This window comes from Ambystoma mexicanum, chromosome 7q (genome assembly GCF_040938575.1).
Source record: "Ambystoma mexicanum isolate Mex_15411 chromosome 7q, UKY_AmexF1_1, whole genome shotgun sequence".
Classification (NCBI taxonomy): domain Eukaryota; kingdom Metazoa; phylum Chordata; class Amphibia; order Caudata; family Ambystomatidae; genus Ambystoma; species Ambystoma mexicanum.
In genome coordinates this window covers 566,225,361-566,242,966 of record NC_090941.1, presented here as the reverse complement: position 1 = coordinate 566,242,966, position 17,606 = coordinate 566,225,361, and the positions used below count along the sequence as shown (strand labels likewise).

The window sequence follows — 17,606 nt, the reverse complement described above, 5'->3', positions numbered from 1 at the left end:
TGATTTACGGCTGTGCTGGGTGTAAGGCACTTATCAGCTTTTTAAGTGGCTTTTCACTTTCACCGCCTTCTCGGTTTAGGGATTTAGTTGCTTTTTTCCCACCAGGTCGGTGTGCATTATGGTTCGTTAAGTCAATTTTCGAGGCACCGCCGACCACCACTTTGTTGTTTGCACAAATGGTGACAGATGTTTTTTCTGCAGGAGCATTCAAGCTCTCGTTTTCGTCCTCTCCTTGAGAGGCTTCCATCAGCTCTGCATCCGTGCAGTCGAAGGGAGAAAAGAAGTCATCTGCCGTTTCGGAGGTGATCAAGTTTTGGACAGGTTGTCTAAAGTTGGTTGACAGATGTGATCCTAATGGACTTATGATTACACAAGGTAAGTCAGTTAACGTTAGCAAACGTCACGGCGGCAGAATTTCAGAGTTCGAGTTGGCGTCTTCAGGCAGGGTAGTCACGTCGAGCTCTTCTGACACGATGGAAGACTCTGCTCGAGCGGATTGATTCCGGTCACCGTTTCGAGCAGGAAGGTGAATCTGAGCTTCTGGATGTGTTAAAACCTGATCAAGCAAGGTATCCCCAGAGGTATCCCCGCAGCCGGATGATGGAGATTTATTTTTTTCTCCCCTTTCATCCGCTGGGTTACATAAGCCAACCGTGGATGTAGATGTGGATGTGGATAAGGGTGGGGTTACAAAGCTCGTTCCTACTAATAGAGCGGGCGATGTGTCAGGCGACGAGTCAGCCATAAATTCGGAAGAAATTACTGATTCTTTTAGCAGGTGAGCCCGTTTAACAACACTTACCTTAGATGCTTCAAGAACAGAGTCTGCGTTTAGTGCTGTCCACGGGTTTTGCATCTGACTTTGGATGGTTTTTCGTCGTGTGTGCGGCCCCCCATTTCCAGATTGGGTGGTCATTTCAGACAGATCGCAGTCATTCGTGGACTGACGCAGACTGACTCTGCGCACGACTGCGCGTACGCTCCGCGCGTGATTCAAGGATTTATAGGCCAGGCCAGTCCACTACAATCCTTAAAGCAACAGTACAAATGCTAGTATCCGCGTAGAAAAGCACATCGCTGCAGCTCTTCTGAGGCAAATTTGCAAGTGGACTGACGCAGACTGACTCTGCGCACGACTCGATTGAGCTATTGCTTGGACATCAGAGATTCTTGCTGCAGGAGCGTTAGTTACTTATCAAATTGCATATTGATGGTTATCACGTTTTTCAAACTCTGGCAAGGAAGGGTGACTTTGGCAGGCCTTATGGGGGACCCATTGGTTGGGATAAAGCACCCTCTTTCTGCTTTTAGGGTAAACACATCTCAGTGAGAAGACAATATTCTGGCTGTAGAGGTGGACGGTGTTGGTCCAGGTGGCAGAAACAGACTGTTGGTGATTAACATCTACGACCCTCAGGGGGTGCCTTAACTGAAGCCATTTTTTATTTTATCTCTGAATTGCTAGTGAACTGGATTATCAGTGACAATGGTGATTTTGTGCTTCTGGGAGGGGGCTTAAATGCTCACTGTGCATAGTTCAATGGATATTTGGAGAACAAAAGTGTTATGATGCAAAATGTCATAAACAGGCAAGGACGGTTATGGTCCAGTTTCCGCAATGGGTGTGACCTAGTACTGTTAAATGGCTGTACTGTTGCAGGTTTCCCTGCACAGTACACCTGGGCCAAAAAGGCCACTTTATATAACTTCTTTGCTAGCCAAGATCTCATCCCTTTGGTTGAAGGTTTGTCTGTAAACCCAAACAGATTTAGTGACCATGGTGCCCTTACTATCCACATCACTTTTAGTCTAGTAAGGCAGGCCTGGAAAGAGTTGGTGATGTGGATGTCAATCATGCAGTAACCATATTTCTTGGTCTAGTAAGAATGTCGAGAGAGCTAGCACACTAACTGGGGATTTTGGTGCAGAGGTGTGTATCAACAGCTTGAATCTCTTAGCATTGATGAGATTGAAAGTTGGGTGTTACACTTCTCTAAGGATGTTGCATGACACAAGGGGAAGTACATAGTTCACGAGGCAAGGAAGGGTGCAGTGTGAGAAATCGGGGATAAAAGACGTATGTGAAGAGACATTCGCCACGCAAAGAGCTGCACTCTGGACCCTTTTATTCTTTTAAACATTATTAAAAAAATTAAAAAACAAATATAGAAATTGGGTCAATTGGTGGCGCTCTTCAAGTAGAAATGCTGCATGGTAATGTCAGTACCCGCTTTTCTTGAAGCCCTGACAGAGTATGGCTCAATGTCAGGGTTCAAAATCAACCTCACAAAGACCATTGCACTACCAATAGCAAGCCCAACTACACACATGATTGAAGCCCTAGCCAATCATGGCATTCATGTTAGCACCACCAAAATATAATACCTCTGGATTTACCTTAAACCACAAACGTTCTGGTATGTACAAGGCCAATTACCCTCCCTCCCCCACTGTGGGACAACATCAAACGGTACCTGCAGAAATGGTCTAGACTGTTGCTGTCATGTGTAGCCTGCTTCTCCACAATCAAAATAAATATATTACCCAGGCTGCTGTTCTTGTTCCAGAGTATCGCATACAGCATGATGATCTTGCCTGAGGAAGGGGGGGAGGGTGCGGGCTTCCCGGACCTATATGAGTACTACCAGGCGGCCCAACTATGGGTTCTGGTCGACCACCTGAGGGAGAACGGGGAGAAACAGTGGGTTGCACTAGAAAATACCCTCTTTGCACCACTTAAACTGGGCGAAAGACTTTGGGTTCCGTAGAACAACTACCGCTTAGAATTCGAAGCCCAGCCCACGCGGCCCTCTGCCATATTTGGAAACCTTTGAGCGAGCTGAGGGGTGTAACATCATGGCCGTCGCCCTCAGGGAAAAGATTGCAGAACCCCATCGATTCCAAACCCACTATGAGGCAGGTCTTTCCAGGGCAGGCCAAATGTGGAAGGGCAGTATATTCCTGCACAAATCGGAGCTAGAAAGTGTCACGGGGACAGCAAACATTCCTTCAGCTAAAGGGAGCTCTCACAGCCCAGTGCTGGGCGCAAGCACTCTCTCTTGCCCATTGACCCCATTTGAACAGTTCCTCAATTACTTCAATTACTGAAAGGGTCTCATCTCAGCACTGTATGAGACTCTATTACTGAGGGGCCACATTCGCTCACCCAATACCCCAAAACAATGGTCAAGGGACATGGATCTACCAGAGGATACAGACATGGAAATTCATCCATAAGGCGGTTTGGTCCTCCGCCATTGCGATGCAATATAAAATGCATAACGCCAGGCTCCTATTCCGATGGCATTTAACACCCCATAGGTTGTCGAAGATGTACCCCAACGTTAGCCCTCTCAGTTGGCAAAATTGTGGGGAATCCAGCACATAGTGGCACATATGGTGGGACTGCCCGCTGGTTCATAACTACTGGAAGGAAATGCTGCCTTGAATCAGGGATATAGAAACATCACCAGAATCCTCTCGCCCCTGCTGGTGCTGTTCAGCATCGAGGCACAGGACAGCACACACACTACTTCTGCATATGCAAAGAAACCTTTTACTAGCAGCTAGAGTCTGTATTACTCTAAACTGGAAAAGAAACCACACCCCAACCCAACGGGAATAATTAGCCAAAGCACATGAAATCTATGAAATGGAAAGCCACCCGGATATCCTGCAAGAATCACACATTCACATAGACGCAGAGTGGCTGTCATTCAGGGAGTACTACTGACGTCACAGGCTCAAAGGGACGCAAATAATAAACCAAACAGACCAAAACATAGCCGCCTCCACGATGGCCCCCAGGGTACTGTGTCCCCCGACCACCGAACTCACCGCGCTCCTTCACCTGATATATCTGTGCTTCCTCATCGCCACGACACTGCTCCCACCTATGCAACAATGGGGGGAGGGAAGTAACGGGAGGGGAGGAAGGCAAGGGTTGAGGGGGACGTTTGAATGTTTTATTATGGTTGAACGGTTAAACTGTCTTTATGTTGCTCTTGCAGCATCACCTCGATATGCGGGCCTTGATTCGTACATGAGTGCTTCCACAGTGTGCATGCAGCTCTTAATATTTTTGCGTTCATTGCTGTGTGTTGTTACCTCCCATGACCTGTAAAAAATCTCAATAAAAACATTGTCAAAAAAATTAAAAATAAATGCTGCATGGCAAAAAATGCTCGTGACACTAGCGGTCTATGGCAACTACTCTGGGAGGCAAAGGGGAAACAAGAACAGGTTGGTCACCAACCCCATTAATGAGGCCCAATGGTGCAAGCATATAGAGACAAATTTACAGCATGAGAAATGCTTGTACCCTAGTCATCATGAGGTTTTATCTTATAAATCTGAACTGATGATCGACAAGGATAGTATAATAGTTAAAATTGGAAAATTGAAGGCCTCAAAAGCTCCACGGCCAAATGGCCTTGCCAGAGTTGTATTAAAAAGAGACCCTGAATTTTGCTTAAGAATTTTAGAGATCTTGCTCAGGAGAGTTTTGAAAACCTGCGATATTCCTGAATCTTGGAGAAGAGCAATCCTAATTCCCATTTTTAAGAGGGATGAGCGCTGTGTGCCAAGGGACTATGGGCCGCATCATGAGTTGGGCGGTATCCCTTAAATGCGACGGTAACGTTATTACCGGCTCATTTAAGGGCTGGCCCAATCTTGAGTTGGCCGGTACGTCGGAGTTTTACCTCTAGCAAAAAGCTGGAGTTAAAAATGTCCGCTTACCGCCCGTTTTCGGTGCCATTATCGCTGGTACAATTACCATTGGCAGTAATAGCGCCCCCCAAACCCATTGGGTCCTATGGACCCAATGAGGAATGGGCAATAACCGCCCAACTGCTACTCGTGATCTGGCGCTAATAGCGCCATACCGAGTAGTGGTTACGCTATTTCCACCAGACTCCTGATGAGGACCTATATATTTTTGTCTATGCTGGACACTATGGGAAAGGTTTTTGCTATGTTTATATAAGACGAATTATACAAGTGGTTGGAATCTGCTCCACTCTTAGATAGATATCAGACTGGCTTCAGAGCAGGTTCTGCTACAATGCACAATCTAAGTCTGGATGATCTGCTGACGGAAAGGGCTAGGTTTAAAAATGCTCCTGTGCTTTAAGCCCTTTTCGTCGACTTTTACACAGCATTTGATTCCGTCTGCAGAGACAGACTCTGGCAAAAGCTTGAGGCATATGGCTGCCCTGGTTACATATTGCACTTTCTGAAGCTGCTTCATAGGGATACAAGTTTTCAGATCAGGCTTGATCGAGTGGGCTTTTTGACGCACCATGTCCCTACTAATAGGGATGTAAAGCAGGAGTGCGTTTTACTCCCCCTGCTTTTCAACTTGTCTCTGTCCGATTTACCTTCCTGTTTGGGAGGCGTATCAAACTTCCCTTAAAAGGTTGATTTATTGTTAGTTGTATGCTTATCACATGCTGACGTTGTGTTGATTTTTGATCACACCTTTTCTATCATTGCAAGGGCAGCAAGAGATTTGTGGAAGTATGCTGTGGAAAATGTCCTGATAATCAACAGGGATAAAACACAGATTATGCTTTTATCAGGCAGGAGGATTTCAAAGCCCAAACGTGTACTACCCGACGGATCTATTGAATACACTAGTAGCTATAAATATCTTGGTGTTGAAGTTACTGTTCAACAGGGCTACGCCATTTGTATTGCTTCACGGAAAAGAAAGGTGGCTCAACTAGCTTTGCTGATAGCCACATTCACACAACAGAGGAGGGGCTTTAGCCTGGAGGGCACCATTGGGTTATACAAACAATGCTTATGTCCTGCAATCCTTTACAGCCTGGAATGTTTGACTCTTCTTGATCTCACATGGTTACGGGCCATTGAGGGTCGCTTTTGAAAGTGAATTTTGGGCTTGTCTCTGTGTGTCCCAATGGAAATATTAAGGCTGTAACTTGTTCTTATCTCCATGGAGGCTAATAAAATGCTTAAGCGAGGGCTTCTTTATATCAAGGCAAGGACTAGCCCGAGATGCCCTTTGCTGTCCTCTTTAGGATGTGAAATGAGATCAAATGGGCACGTGGCCTATACTGAGTCAATTACAAAATGTTTTCTGATGATTGATTCGCATCCCGATTGGGATGCAGACTTTTATGTTTTTTCAAAAAAGCATTTGTAATGAAAACCAACAAATGGGATTGGTGTCAGAGTTTTGATCATTTAGCTAAATTGAAACAATATACCCATGCATCTGGTATGCTATATAATTGCAAAAAGTCACAACCCTATCTGTTATTATGCCCTTCCCCGTCTGTACGAAGATTCATACTTTTAATGCACATATATCGTCTTCCGGTGCGGTCTATACCTGGTCCTGCACTTAATTTGCCATTAGACAAGAGACCCTGCTGTATTTGTAAAATGAATGACACACCTGAGACAGCGAAACACATAATGACAGAGAGTAGTCAACTCAGTCCCACTTATATGTCCCTCTTGCTTAATTTCAAAAAGGAATACTCTGCATCTTGCACTTTATACGGTCTGGTTGATTGTGATCAAAAACCTGTTACAATGAAAACAATTACTGGTCTGATGTATTTAATGAATTTTAAACATTGGGCCTCATTCCGAGTGGGGCGGTAAGGGATACCAGGCACCGGTAAGGAGACCGGTGCCGGTAATCCCTTACCGCCCTACTATGAGTTCCCTTGGTGTGTCCCTCTTTTAACGCCTGCTCTGACCAGGTGTTATGAACGGGACCCGTTAAGGGAATTCAGAGCCAATAACGGTACCGCAATTTGCGGTACCGTTATTAGCGCCTTCCCCATTCCCATTTATCCCTATGGGGGCTCAAATGGGAATGGGGAATGGCTTTTTCAATGGGGACTTACCGGTCCCGCAAAGGTCAGACTACACCGGTAAATCCCCATTGAACGAGACCGGTGCCGGACACATTATTCATGGCAGTCATGGCGCAAATAGCGCCATGACTACCACCAATCTCGTAATGAGGCCCATTGTATTAGTATGTTCTTATTTATGTTTTTATAAGGTTTTTATCATGTGAAAAGTTTATTTGAACTATATCAGATTAAATAAAATAAATACAAATAAAACTGTCAGTTCCATGTGAGGCTTGCTTGATATAACTGGTTTATCAAAAGCTCTCGGCCTGTTTGCACTATCTTACATGTGTGTCAGGAGATTCATAATGAGGCTTTGAAATGTGCTTTCCCAGTGGGACTCAGTCGTCGGACATGGGAGAAGCAGAAGTTCTGAAAAGCACAAGAGCAAGTAGGAGGGATTGAAGTACATGATAGCAATGCCATCTTCTCACACTGTCCGCCAGTGTGTATCACACCCGCTCAGGAGGCTGGTGGGAAGAACTCAGACACTGTTCTTGCTTAGTACTCTCTTCAGAAAACGCCTACACATGCTGGTGCTGTGTCATTACAGCAGCTCCGTTAAGAAATGCACGTACTGTCCGAACACATTGAAGTCCTGCTAAGAAATGTGGGCATAAGCCCTGCTGTGAATAATTGACATTGTACCATGAAACGCTATTAGCAGCTCTACTTTGTCTGAAAATGAGGAAGTCCTGTTGAGAGGTAACGGTACAATCTGAGCCACTGAAAATATATACAGCACTGCTTCTACCTGTATCTAGTATACCCGCTTTCGGTGGATGCTCAGAAAGGGAGTTAAAGTAAAGTAGTTCAGACCACATGCCTAGCTATTCCTTGCTCTCTAAGACAATAAACTATTTACAGTGCCCTTTAATGCACACAAACACATGCAATCTTAAGACAAAAAAACACATCTTCATATAGAACACCAAAAGCTTTTCCTTCTCACAAATGCCAAACAACTGCTTACTGGGAGGCTCTCCTAAAACTTCAAGCCATTATATGCAATTGATGTGCTTCTGTGATGAAAAGAAAACAAAGCTGCAACTGCCTCTGTTAAAGCAGATTAAAACAGGAAAATGAAGCAGAAATGAAGCCCTTGTTAGAAACAATTTTCATTTTACACATACTACTTGTGTCCTAAAGTAATGTGAAATGCATGTTCACGATTCACAATGCTTTAATAACTCTGTAATTTAGAAAAGGCAAGCAGTTGAGCAAAGTGAACAAAACACAAATTCCCTTGTGAAATGCATGTTCATGATTCACAATGCTTTAATAACTCTGTAACCTACAAAATGCAAGCAGTTGAGTAAAGTGAACAAAACACAAATTCCCTTCTACATTACCTAGAAAGTATTATCTTGATAGAATTATTAACAGAGGAGAGGGTTAAAAATAATAATCAGACCAGGACTCATCCCAGTTGCTTCTTTCAAGGAACTGTGTGGATTGCTATGTTAAAGAGTGGATTTGCAAGCAGCTGCTGTCCAGACTATCACCAGTAAACACCATGATTTATGGGAGTGCTGTCATGAATAGCCTGCGCAAGTGGTAAGCTGTATTGATAAGATTTCTGTACATAAAAAGGCCGAATGCGCACCTTATCTGGAGGGATGGTTGCCGGCATCCTGAATTCGAACAAGCGTGAGACGCCTAGGGCAAACTTTGCTTCTTTCGCATTCATTATCAGGCAGACTTTGATGTTGAGTCCTATTGCTGGATTACACCAGATAAGAGGTGATTATACTTCTATCAATGTTTGGAATCAGCTCCCCAGGACAACGTTGTAACACATAAGGGCAGAAATTCCAAATAGCATGTCACAATACTACGAATATTCTGTATGTCCCTCAGGAAAAACTAAGCTGTCCCTTAAAATTGGAGAACTATCCCTAGGGCAATGGTGGAGTGCCGCCTGTCTAAAAGGGATATTGCTTTTCCTATTGCTATCCCCTCAACAATGAGGGGCTGATATTGTGACAACAATCTACTCCACTCTGGACCCAAAAGATGGGGTGAAAATGTTATATTACAAACACAGGTATAAAGGTGGGGCTACATTCATGTGGGGATGTTTTTCTGTTTATTATACCCTCAATACTGTGTGTAACTACTCAAGTTTTACCAAAAGGAAGTCTTTTTTATTTTTTCACTGCGGATATCCTTTAAGGTGTGAGATACCCAGTGAAAGTTAATGGCGACAGGACTGGTGATGAGGATTTCATGGTCTCTGCAAGGTATGATCCCTCCTACCAAGTGCCAACCCTGTTTGTGATGGAGAAAGACTCTGGTACCAGGGAGTATGCCACTTGTTGCAGTGCGATGGGAGTGGGTCTGATGGGATCTCAGCTATGTTGGAATCTGTGATTACACCCTATTACTAGGAGTGATGATCTGTTTTTTGCCAAGGCTCCCAAAGCTATGCCCTTTAGTAGATTAAGGGCCCTCGCTCGATGTGAAAGAACTCTGCAGGGCTTGAGTGTCTTATACACTCTTGTGGCATGGGATAGAGTTGATGCAGCTAAAGGAACAGGACCCATCCCCATTACGCTTCACCTGCCTGCAAGAAGGTGACGTGCTAGATGCCATCAAACTCAAGATGCAAACATAATTCTTTGCTAGAAAAGCCAAACTATTATTGTAGAACTCATTGCTTGTATAATAACCAACATTCTTGATCACCTAGAACAACTTATGTGCAACTATACTGTGCCCAAAAATAAAGCCATTCACCAATGTGTTGCCTGATTTCTTCTAACAGTGGACGTCAAAAAAGATGCCTTTGAAATGCATGAAAACAGAAAGCAGTGGAAACAAGCAGCACCCGGAACACTGCTTAATGTGTTTGCGGAAGCAGAACTTGTAAGCGATTCCCTTATTTTAGGTGCAGGTATGTATATTACGCTGACTGATGCAGTGAATGCATCTATTTGACCCTGCTTTAGATAACTACCTTCTTATAATGAACATTGTTTCCCGATCAATGATTTAGCAGTTATTTCCATCAATTAATAGAAATGAAGACACTTCTTCTTAAAACATTGAATATCAGTGGTGATGCACCTTTTTTAATCTTTATGCGTGTTGTTGTCAAATGCACCCCTCCACCCCCCTTCCCATTCTTCACACTTAACTTCTGCCGTACACCTTGACGAATGTATCCTTCAGTGATGCCTTTGTTGTTGTTTTTATGTTAATTGCTACTTTTCAGACTGCGGCTTTCATTATTCTGTTACTTCAAGTCCCGCTTGTTTCTGTGCTGGTGCCGTATATGTTTCCTAACAGTAATACACACACTCATAAACCCACATACCAACAGCAGTTTTGTTTTTTTAGAAATGTATGTACTTGTAACACTCACTAGTTCCACAGAAAATTCCTTTTTAACCCATCCCGACAGGTAAACCCTACAAAACATCACGCTCCAGATGAATAGGAGGGTGCGTCCAGATGCTAAGGCAAGATGGACGAAGGCATCAGTGACATATCCACACATTTAACCAACCCGCAAGATTCTCGTCCACTGGACATCTGCTGAAGTCCACTAGCAGGCCAACCCAAGAGCAGACAAGCGGAGAACACCACACACAAAACATAGTCCCCTCCTTCTGCATTTGACTCAAGAGGTTACTGAATAAAAACATACGTGATCCCCTCCCACATGTTAACCATGGTACAGCGGTGTATATTACAATAAGGACTAGCAGCGCCAGCGCCTCTGCAATAGAGAGACTCGCAGCACACAATGGTATGATTAATCAGAGGATACATCACCCAGCAGATCTGAAGACAGTACCAGTCAGCGTCATTTGCAAGTAGTAACACAAACACACACGTGCAGTGTCATGAGGCAATTCCATGCGGCAGTATAAGAAACAAGCCCCCACCCTTACTTAGCATGGTAGGTACTTACCCCCCAAGAACGTTCGTAAATTGTAATCTGCATTAATTAAAAAGCTGAATCTCTACAATGGCTGTGATATAAGCTGTAATTCAAGCACCTCGCAGTGGAATCAGATAAGGTTTTTGAATAGGACTGGAGTAACATTGGGAGCTTCAAGTGCTGCTTACAAGCCATCATTGACCCAGCAAAAATAAAGTAACAGTCGCTGCCCGGTAGACTTATGGTGCGCCTGTGTCGAGCGCACTGCATGCAAGGATGCAGGCACACCCTCCCGGGGCTCCAAGGCAGCCTCCCTGGCACCTGGCCCCTCCCCGCCCGTCACCGGCCTGGATGGGACAACAAACTATAGCTGGGGGAAGATGTCCAAAAATAGGTAAGTAGCACAGGAGAAGCAGCGCAGGCAGGCTTAAGCCCTCTATGGCTGGCAGTTAGAGGCAGGCATGCAAGGTTTGTTATGTAGGCTCCGGCGCCGAGAGGCAGGGACATGGCGCGAGCAGCAAGCAAAACAACACAGGCAGTAAGGTTGGATACATATAACAAAATTAAACCGGTAGACTTGGGTGCAGATAGGTAGTCTTCTTTCTTTCTTTTCCCGTCCTCTACTCTAAACACATGACCGTTTGAGCGTCATCTCAGAAATCTCTTGTAAGTTTGCAAATCTGGCTTCAGAGAGCTCTTTCGGCAACCTGTGGTTACACTGCATCTGTGTGTCTGCTCCGCTTGGTGGTGTTGGTGCTAATGGCTCTGGGTGGGACATCATGGATGGGATATATGGAGCTGGCTGCTCCTCATGAGCTTAGTTCCTTTTTTTTGTTCTCAGATTCTACTACGGGAACATGCTTCTACCTCTTGCTGTATTGCTGTTTGCTCTGACGCAGCATTCCACAAAGTCTTCAGCGCTCTGCATTCAGGTGCGAAGACTCTAAGTTCTGATCTTCATTTGAGCTTTTCGCTATGAACGACAGGCTTTACACAGGTTGGAGGAGTCTCTTTTCTGTGAGGAGGATTAAAAAAGGATAAAAACAAAAGAAATCACTGTGACTCTTCCTCTTACTCAAAAAAGCACCAGTGTCAATCCAGCACCAGAGAGTCGGCCTCATACTCTAAGGATTCAGCACCTGTGATACAGTTGGGGTGGCACCTCATTTGAATTCTGCTGTTTAGTGATCACACCATATTTGAATTTTGCTACTGCTGGGTTGAACCACTACTAAACCTTGATGCTCTTGGAGCTCTTGGGGTGGCACCACATTGGAACTCTGCTGCTGCATGGGTTCCACCACACTTGAATTTTGCCACTGCTGGGTTGCACCGCTTTTGAATTTACTACTTTGCACCCCACTTGAACTATGCTGCTGCGTGGGTTACACCACATTTCAACTTTGATCAATACACCTGAGTCGCTTCTCCCTGTCCTTAAGGTTTTACCAATCCTGCACCTTGCTTCTCCCTATCCTTAAGGTTTTACCAATCCTGCACCTTGTCTCGCTCAAACTTTGCCACCATTATCTTCTTCCCCTCCCTTTGAACTTTGCTGCAGTGAGCTCTGTCTCTTCAAATTCTACCACTATGAGGTTAGATGCACTTCTAACTGCTGCAGCAAGGCCACCCAAAATTCCACCACTGAGATTTACTACTTTACAGCACACCTCATAGAGTTCAACACCTCCGCACCTTGCCACTCTGCCACCCAACCTTTTTGACTCTAACATTGTGAACCTCCCACTATTCATTCTGGAAACCTTCTACTTCCTGCCTCAAAAACGACCACTGCGAAGCTTGTGTGTCCAAGCACCATGAGGCTCTGAGACTGAGATACAACTACCACAGAGAGACTTTCACCACTATGAACCAGATACCACTACAAAACCCTAACATGCTGGGATGCCCAAGCACCACGAGACTCTGCAACTGAAAAACAACCACCAAAGAGAGGCTTTCGCCACAGTGAACCCGATACCACTACAAGGCACCAACAAAGTGAGCCAAAACCATCTGCAAACTAAAGCCACATTAAGTAATTCACCAATACAAGGCACCATTGCTACAGGGACTTGCGACCCAGAACCCTAACACAGTAAGGACCTACCACTCATAGTTCCCGCCATTGGGAGACCTTCCCCTCACATGTTCCTAGCACTAAGAAGCCTACATACAGGAAAACCACACCAAGAAAACCTGGGACAAGGGATAATACTGCACCTGGGATACTCACTCTCACCTAAGGTAGTTTCCATCTCAGATAGTTCCATCACCTGGATAGTTTGTCCCCTGGGATAGCTCCACCACTGGAATAGTTCAGCCCCTGGAACAGCTCTGCCCCTGGGATAGCTCATTCCCTGGGATAGCTCATCTCCTGGGATATCTCCCACTCCAAGGATAAGGTCACTGGCCCTGGGATAAGATTTAGACCAGGCATCAGGCTACCCCTAGAGAAAAGGCTAGCTCCCGGGAGCAGGTTAGCCCCAGGATACGTTTACCCACAGGACAGTTTGACGCCTGAAACAGTCCCGCCCCTTGGACAGCTAGACCACTGGGACAGCCCTATAATATCCTACAAACTACACCTGTGACACTTGCGCTCCTTGATGGAACAGCACAAACAGCCCCTATAAAGAGAAGAAAAAGTGAGACCAAACAGACAATCCACCAGGAAAAAAACCTGAACAACCTCATTGGGTAATAACAGAAACAAACAAATAATACGAAACATGAGCAACAAGCCCACACCATGAAATGCACCACGCCAGGAAAGACTGATGCACAAGAAATAGCAAAAACAGAACAAACCAATGGGCACAAGGCCAACCATCTCAAAACACCTCACACGAAAAACAACCAACACCAAGAAATAGCACAGCGGAAAAGAGCCCCATTGCTGCAACAAGACCAAAATCACTCTACTTACCGTGCTATCTGTCAACCTAAGACCAACTCGCACAACCCACCAACTAACCGTAAGCACATAGATGGATTACAGGAAACACAACAGACAGATGTTAAATACACAGAAGCACAACTGAAAGAAACAACCTCAACATGCCATTCATCACAAAAAGTTGGCATGACAAAATAAATCAGTGTGAGCTGTGAAGGCATCATGAAGCAAGACACAGACACAGATTCAGAATTCAAAACAAACACTTTTATTAACTTAAATGTCAGGATGGAAAAAGGCCTAACCTGCCCTATGTTAAGGTGGGATTTCCCTACCTAAATGAAACTAAGGAAAGTCTGAATGAACGAGTTCAACTTAAGAATCTGTCTGTGTCCAAAACCTGTCACAACTAATCTATACAATGTGTAGGGATGTCAGCAACCAAAGAAACAGTGTCCAACTTCAAGTTCCGAGCTTCTTCCAGCTTGCAGCTTCCTTTCAGCTCCCTTCCCCAAGTTCCAAGTAACAAGGTTCTAAACACAAAAGCACCTTGAGGCTTTGTCCTCAAGTCAGTAAATACTTCAGATCGCAGGGTTCCCTTCCCGCAGACTCAGTAGTTTCAGTCCCACAAAAATACCCTTGATCATTGTTAGGGTCCTTTGTCGCACTTGCACCCTCTTTTTATTGTTGGTTTTCATTTAATGCAGTTTTTACACAGTTTAGTATTCAATATGCCTTTCTTTGGTACAAGGTTTAAAGTTCCATTGATTTTAAAATACAGCATACAATGGTTTTACTTGAGTTTAAAGTTTCATCTAATTTCAATGTTCAAGTACCAATGATTTTAAAGTTTCATTAACTCTGGTATTCAGCACACTGTTGGTTTTCACTTTAGAGTTCAACATACAATGGTTTTAAAGTTTCATTCATTTCTGACCTCTCAAGATAACAGTTCTGCTTATTGGTAAAGTTTTCATTCAGTTTGGTATTCAATAAAGGTGGGTTGTGTTCATAACACACTTTCAATTCAACCCATTGTTTAATAATGCTGCACTTTGCTTTAATTATAGAGCCCAGCCCTCAGAGACTTTCAAAAATGTGTTTCCTCAAACATGCGACCACTCCTATACAAATAATTCTGGGTAATTCATTAGATAACAATGGTACGTATCAGAGACCTTCGAAAATGTGTTTCTTCAAACATGCGACCACTCCGATACAAAGTATTCCTTTAGAATGAAAGAGTTCGAACACTCATGCACCAGGTCTCTTACTTCTTAGAAACTCACTGGTCACATTCACAGCTTTCTCAGAAGCATGGATCGTACGGCTTGCTACGTGTGTTGTCAGGGTTCCAACTCCTGCCCCTCAAGCACTCTTGTGGCGAACTCCTGGCACAGGGGAACAAGCACCTTGACCACAAGGAAAAGGGACATCCTCTCCACACGGCTCCTTTCACAATGTTCTGTTTGTTCCACACAGCCCCAGCTCCTGCGCCACGCTGCTATAGATCGCCTCTCTCTGCAGACCTCAGTGTCTCGTTGTGTTTGCCAAACAAAGTTCCTTGCTGCTTACACCAGCCTTCCTGCTGCTTCTTCTGTTGCTCCTTTTGCTGAGGGGCTGGTCTCCTTTTATACACCTGCAGTCCCTTGACAGGCTGCAGGTGTGGATGTTGTACGGAGGGCATGGTATCAAACAGTAACACAGACACAAGTGATCACAGTTCAAGGGTGTTTATTGTACTTCAACTGGGTTTGAAAAATGCCTATCTAATCCTAAATCTAAAGATGGGAGCAAGCTACGACCATCAAATCATAATAACGCAGTCTTAGTGGTCTTGTCAAAATAAAAGGGCCTATACTGATAAACCTATTACTTCTAAATAGTGTGGGAAACAATGTTATGTAAAAGAAAAGTGTTCAAGAAATGAAATGTCAGGATATTTAAGTCCTTGGCTTCCCTTGCCCACGTTTTCAGCAGGGAACAAGGCGGCACACTCAAGCTTAGCACAGTCTCTGGCTTCTCTAGCATGGGGGTGCAGTTCAAAGCTTCAACATCATGGCTTTCTGTGCGAAAGTCTCTTTTTCCATTCAAAGTCTCTTTTTCAGAGGGCCTGTTAAAACAACAAACATCAAAGTTCCTTTCTTCTTAGGATTTCACATGCACAAATTCTCTGGTGATTTTCTGTTCACCCCAGGTCGCCCTCTGCCAGGCTCAGACCCACTTTAACACAAAGCTTTCAATTGATCTCCTGTACTGGGCTCGGACCAACTTTATCTTCTTTGCCACAAACGTTCTTTACTGTATTAACATCGAAGACTTTCGGCTGTGCGCATAATTTAGCTTGACCCGTCGCAGGACCACTTCGATTCACAGTTCTCTATAACTCTTTCACGTTTGTCACTTCGCATTTGGATACCTTACAGAGACCTTCAATTGAGCACACACGCAGTGCCGGACCACTCTGTCAAAGGTATTGTGTCTTGGAGCAAAGTTCAATCACTCATCAGCAGTTCAACTTTACTTGTGTCTTTTTATCACACATATTTCAAACAATGTCTGTTCCAGTGCTCGCCATACAATGCTGCCTCATGCAACATTGGCTTCAACACAGAACGGTCTTGTATCTGTCTCCCCAGCTCACCGGCTGTGTTGATTTCAGTGATGCTGCTTTGTTCATGGAGCCAAGGAAAGTACCACAATGGCTACCGATTCTCCCTGCCTTGATTATTGATGCTGGAGGGCCCCATGTATCTCCGACACACAATGTAGGATTCTTCAGCCTGTTTTCATGGTCTTACGCTTTCCAATCTCGAGAGTTCATGAATGCAATGGTTCCTTGTTGGAAAGGTCAAAGGAACTTCCCTCTTTGCCATTTCCTTCTACTTAGCCGTCTTTCTTCTCCCGTTAAACTGCTGTAGAGAAGGAGCCAACTGCCTCTACCGGAAGTCCCGCCCCCATTTTGCCTATATGTTGGCAACCAGAAATTGCGATATGCGAAACACCAGTGATGCTACCTATACCGCGAAAAGTCCTTCAAACAAAGTATCCATTGAGAAAACCCTACATGATGTATCCGCAAAAAAAATGACAGTCTTCTGAAGGAAATTCCAGAAGAGGTGTGAAGATGAGTGAAAGAAAAAACTGGTGACGTCACATGAAGCTGAAATGACATATCCAGAACAGATGCCAATGAAGAAGGTGAATAGACCTTATAGAATCTGATGCGAAGTAAAGAATTGAGTAACATTTCACAAGCAAAATGAAGATTGCACGTGCGGGAGAGCACTGAAGAAAATACAAAGACGTTTTATAAATGTGCAGATGTAGTAATGCAAGTAGACTAAGTAATCATAAGGCTGGCTATACGTCATATATTCAGCTTCTCTCCTCTCCCTACTTGGGAAGTAGAAAATATCATTAAAAAGCTTAAACCTTCCAATTGTCAAGGTGACTCCTGTCCAGCACCCACAAAGATGCGGCCCACAAACTTGCTCCCTTTATCACCACCTTCATAAACGCCTCCTTTAAATCCGGAATCGTACCAGACAATCTCAAGGATGCCTGGGTTATCCCCTTAATTAAAAAACCTACCCTTGATCCTAGTAACCCGGCCAACTTTAGACCTATTACACATTACCCTTCCTTCTAAAAATTCTGGACAGGGAGGTGTATTTACAAATTCAGGCTTAACTCGAATCAAACAAACTTCTTGGCCTCCGGCAATCGGGCTTCCGTCCGAGACAAGGAACAGAAACTGCCCTTATTTACTTAACAACACAAATTGAGGATCTAAAAGATAAAGGTAAACTGGCCCTACTTCTATTGCTTGACCTATCGGCAGCTTTTGATTTGGTCAATCACCAAATTCTGTGCCAACATCTCAAAACCCCTGCCCACTTCTCAGACGAAGCCACTTCCT

General features: G+C 44.3%; 1 protein-coding gene across 3 annotated transcripts in view; it reads left to right on the top strand.

Moving 5' to 3' along the window:
* NEK5 (NIMA related kinase 5) overlaps positions 1-17,606 on the top strand; it is a 1,893,692-nt gene that overhangs the window by 1,798,830 nt on the left and 77,256 nt on the right. For all 3 annotated transcript variants that reach the window (XM_069639859.1, XM_069639857.1, XM_069639858.1), the window contains one exon: positions 9,664-9,792. In XM_069639859.1, the coding sequence (XP_069495960.1) occupies positions 9,664-9,792 (129 nt within the window). The remainder of the gene's footprint in view (positions 1-9,663; positions 9,793-17,606) is intronic.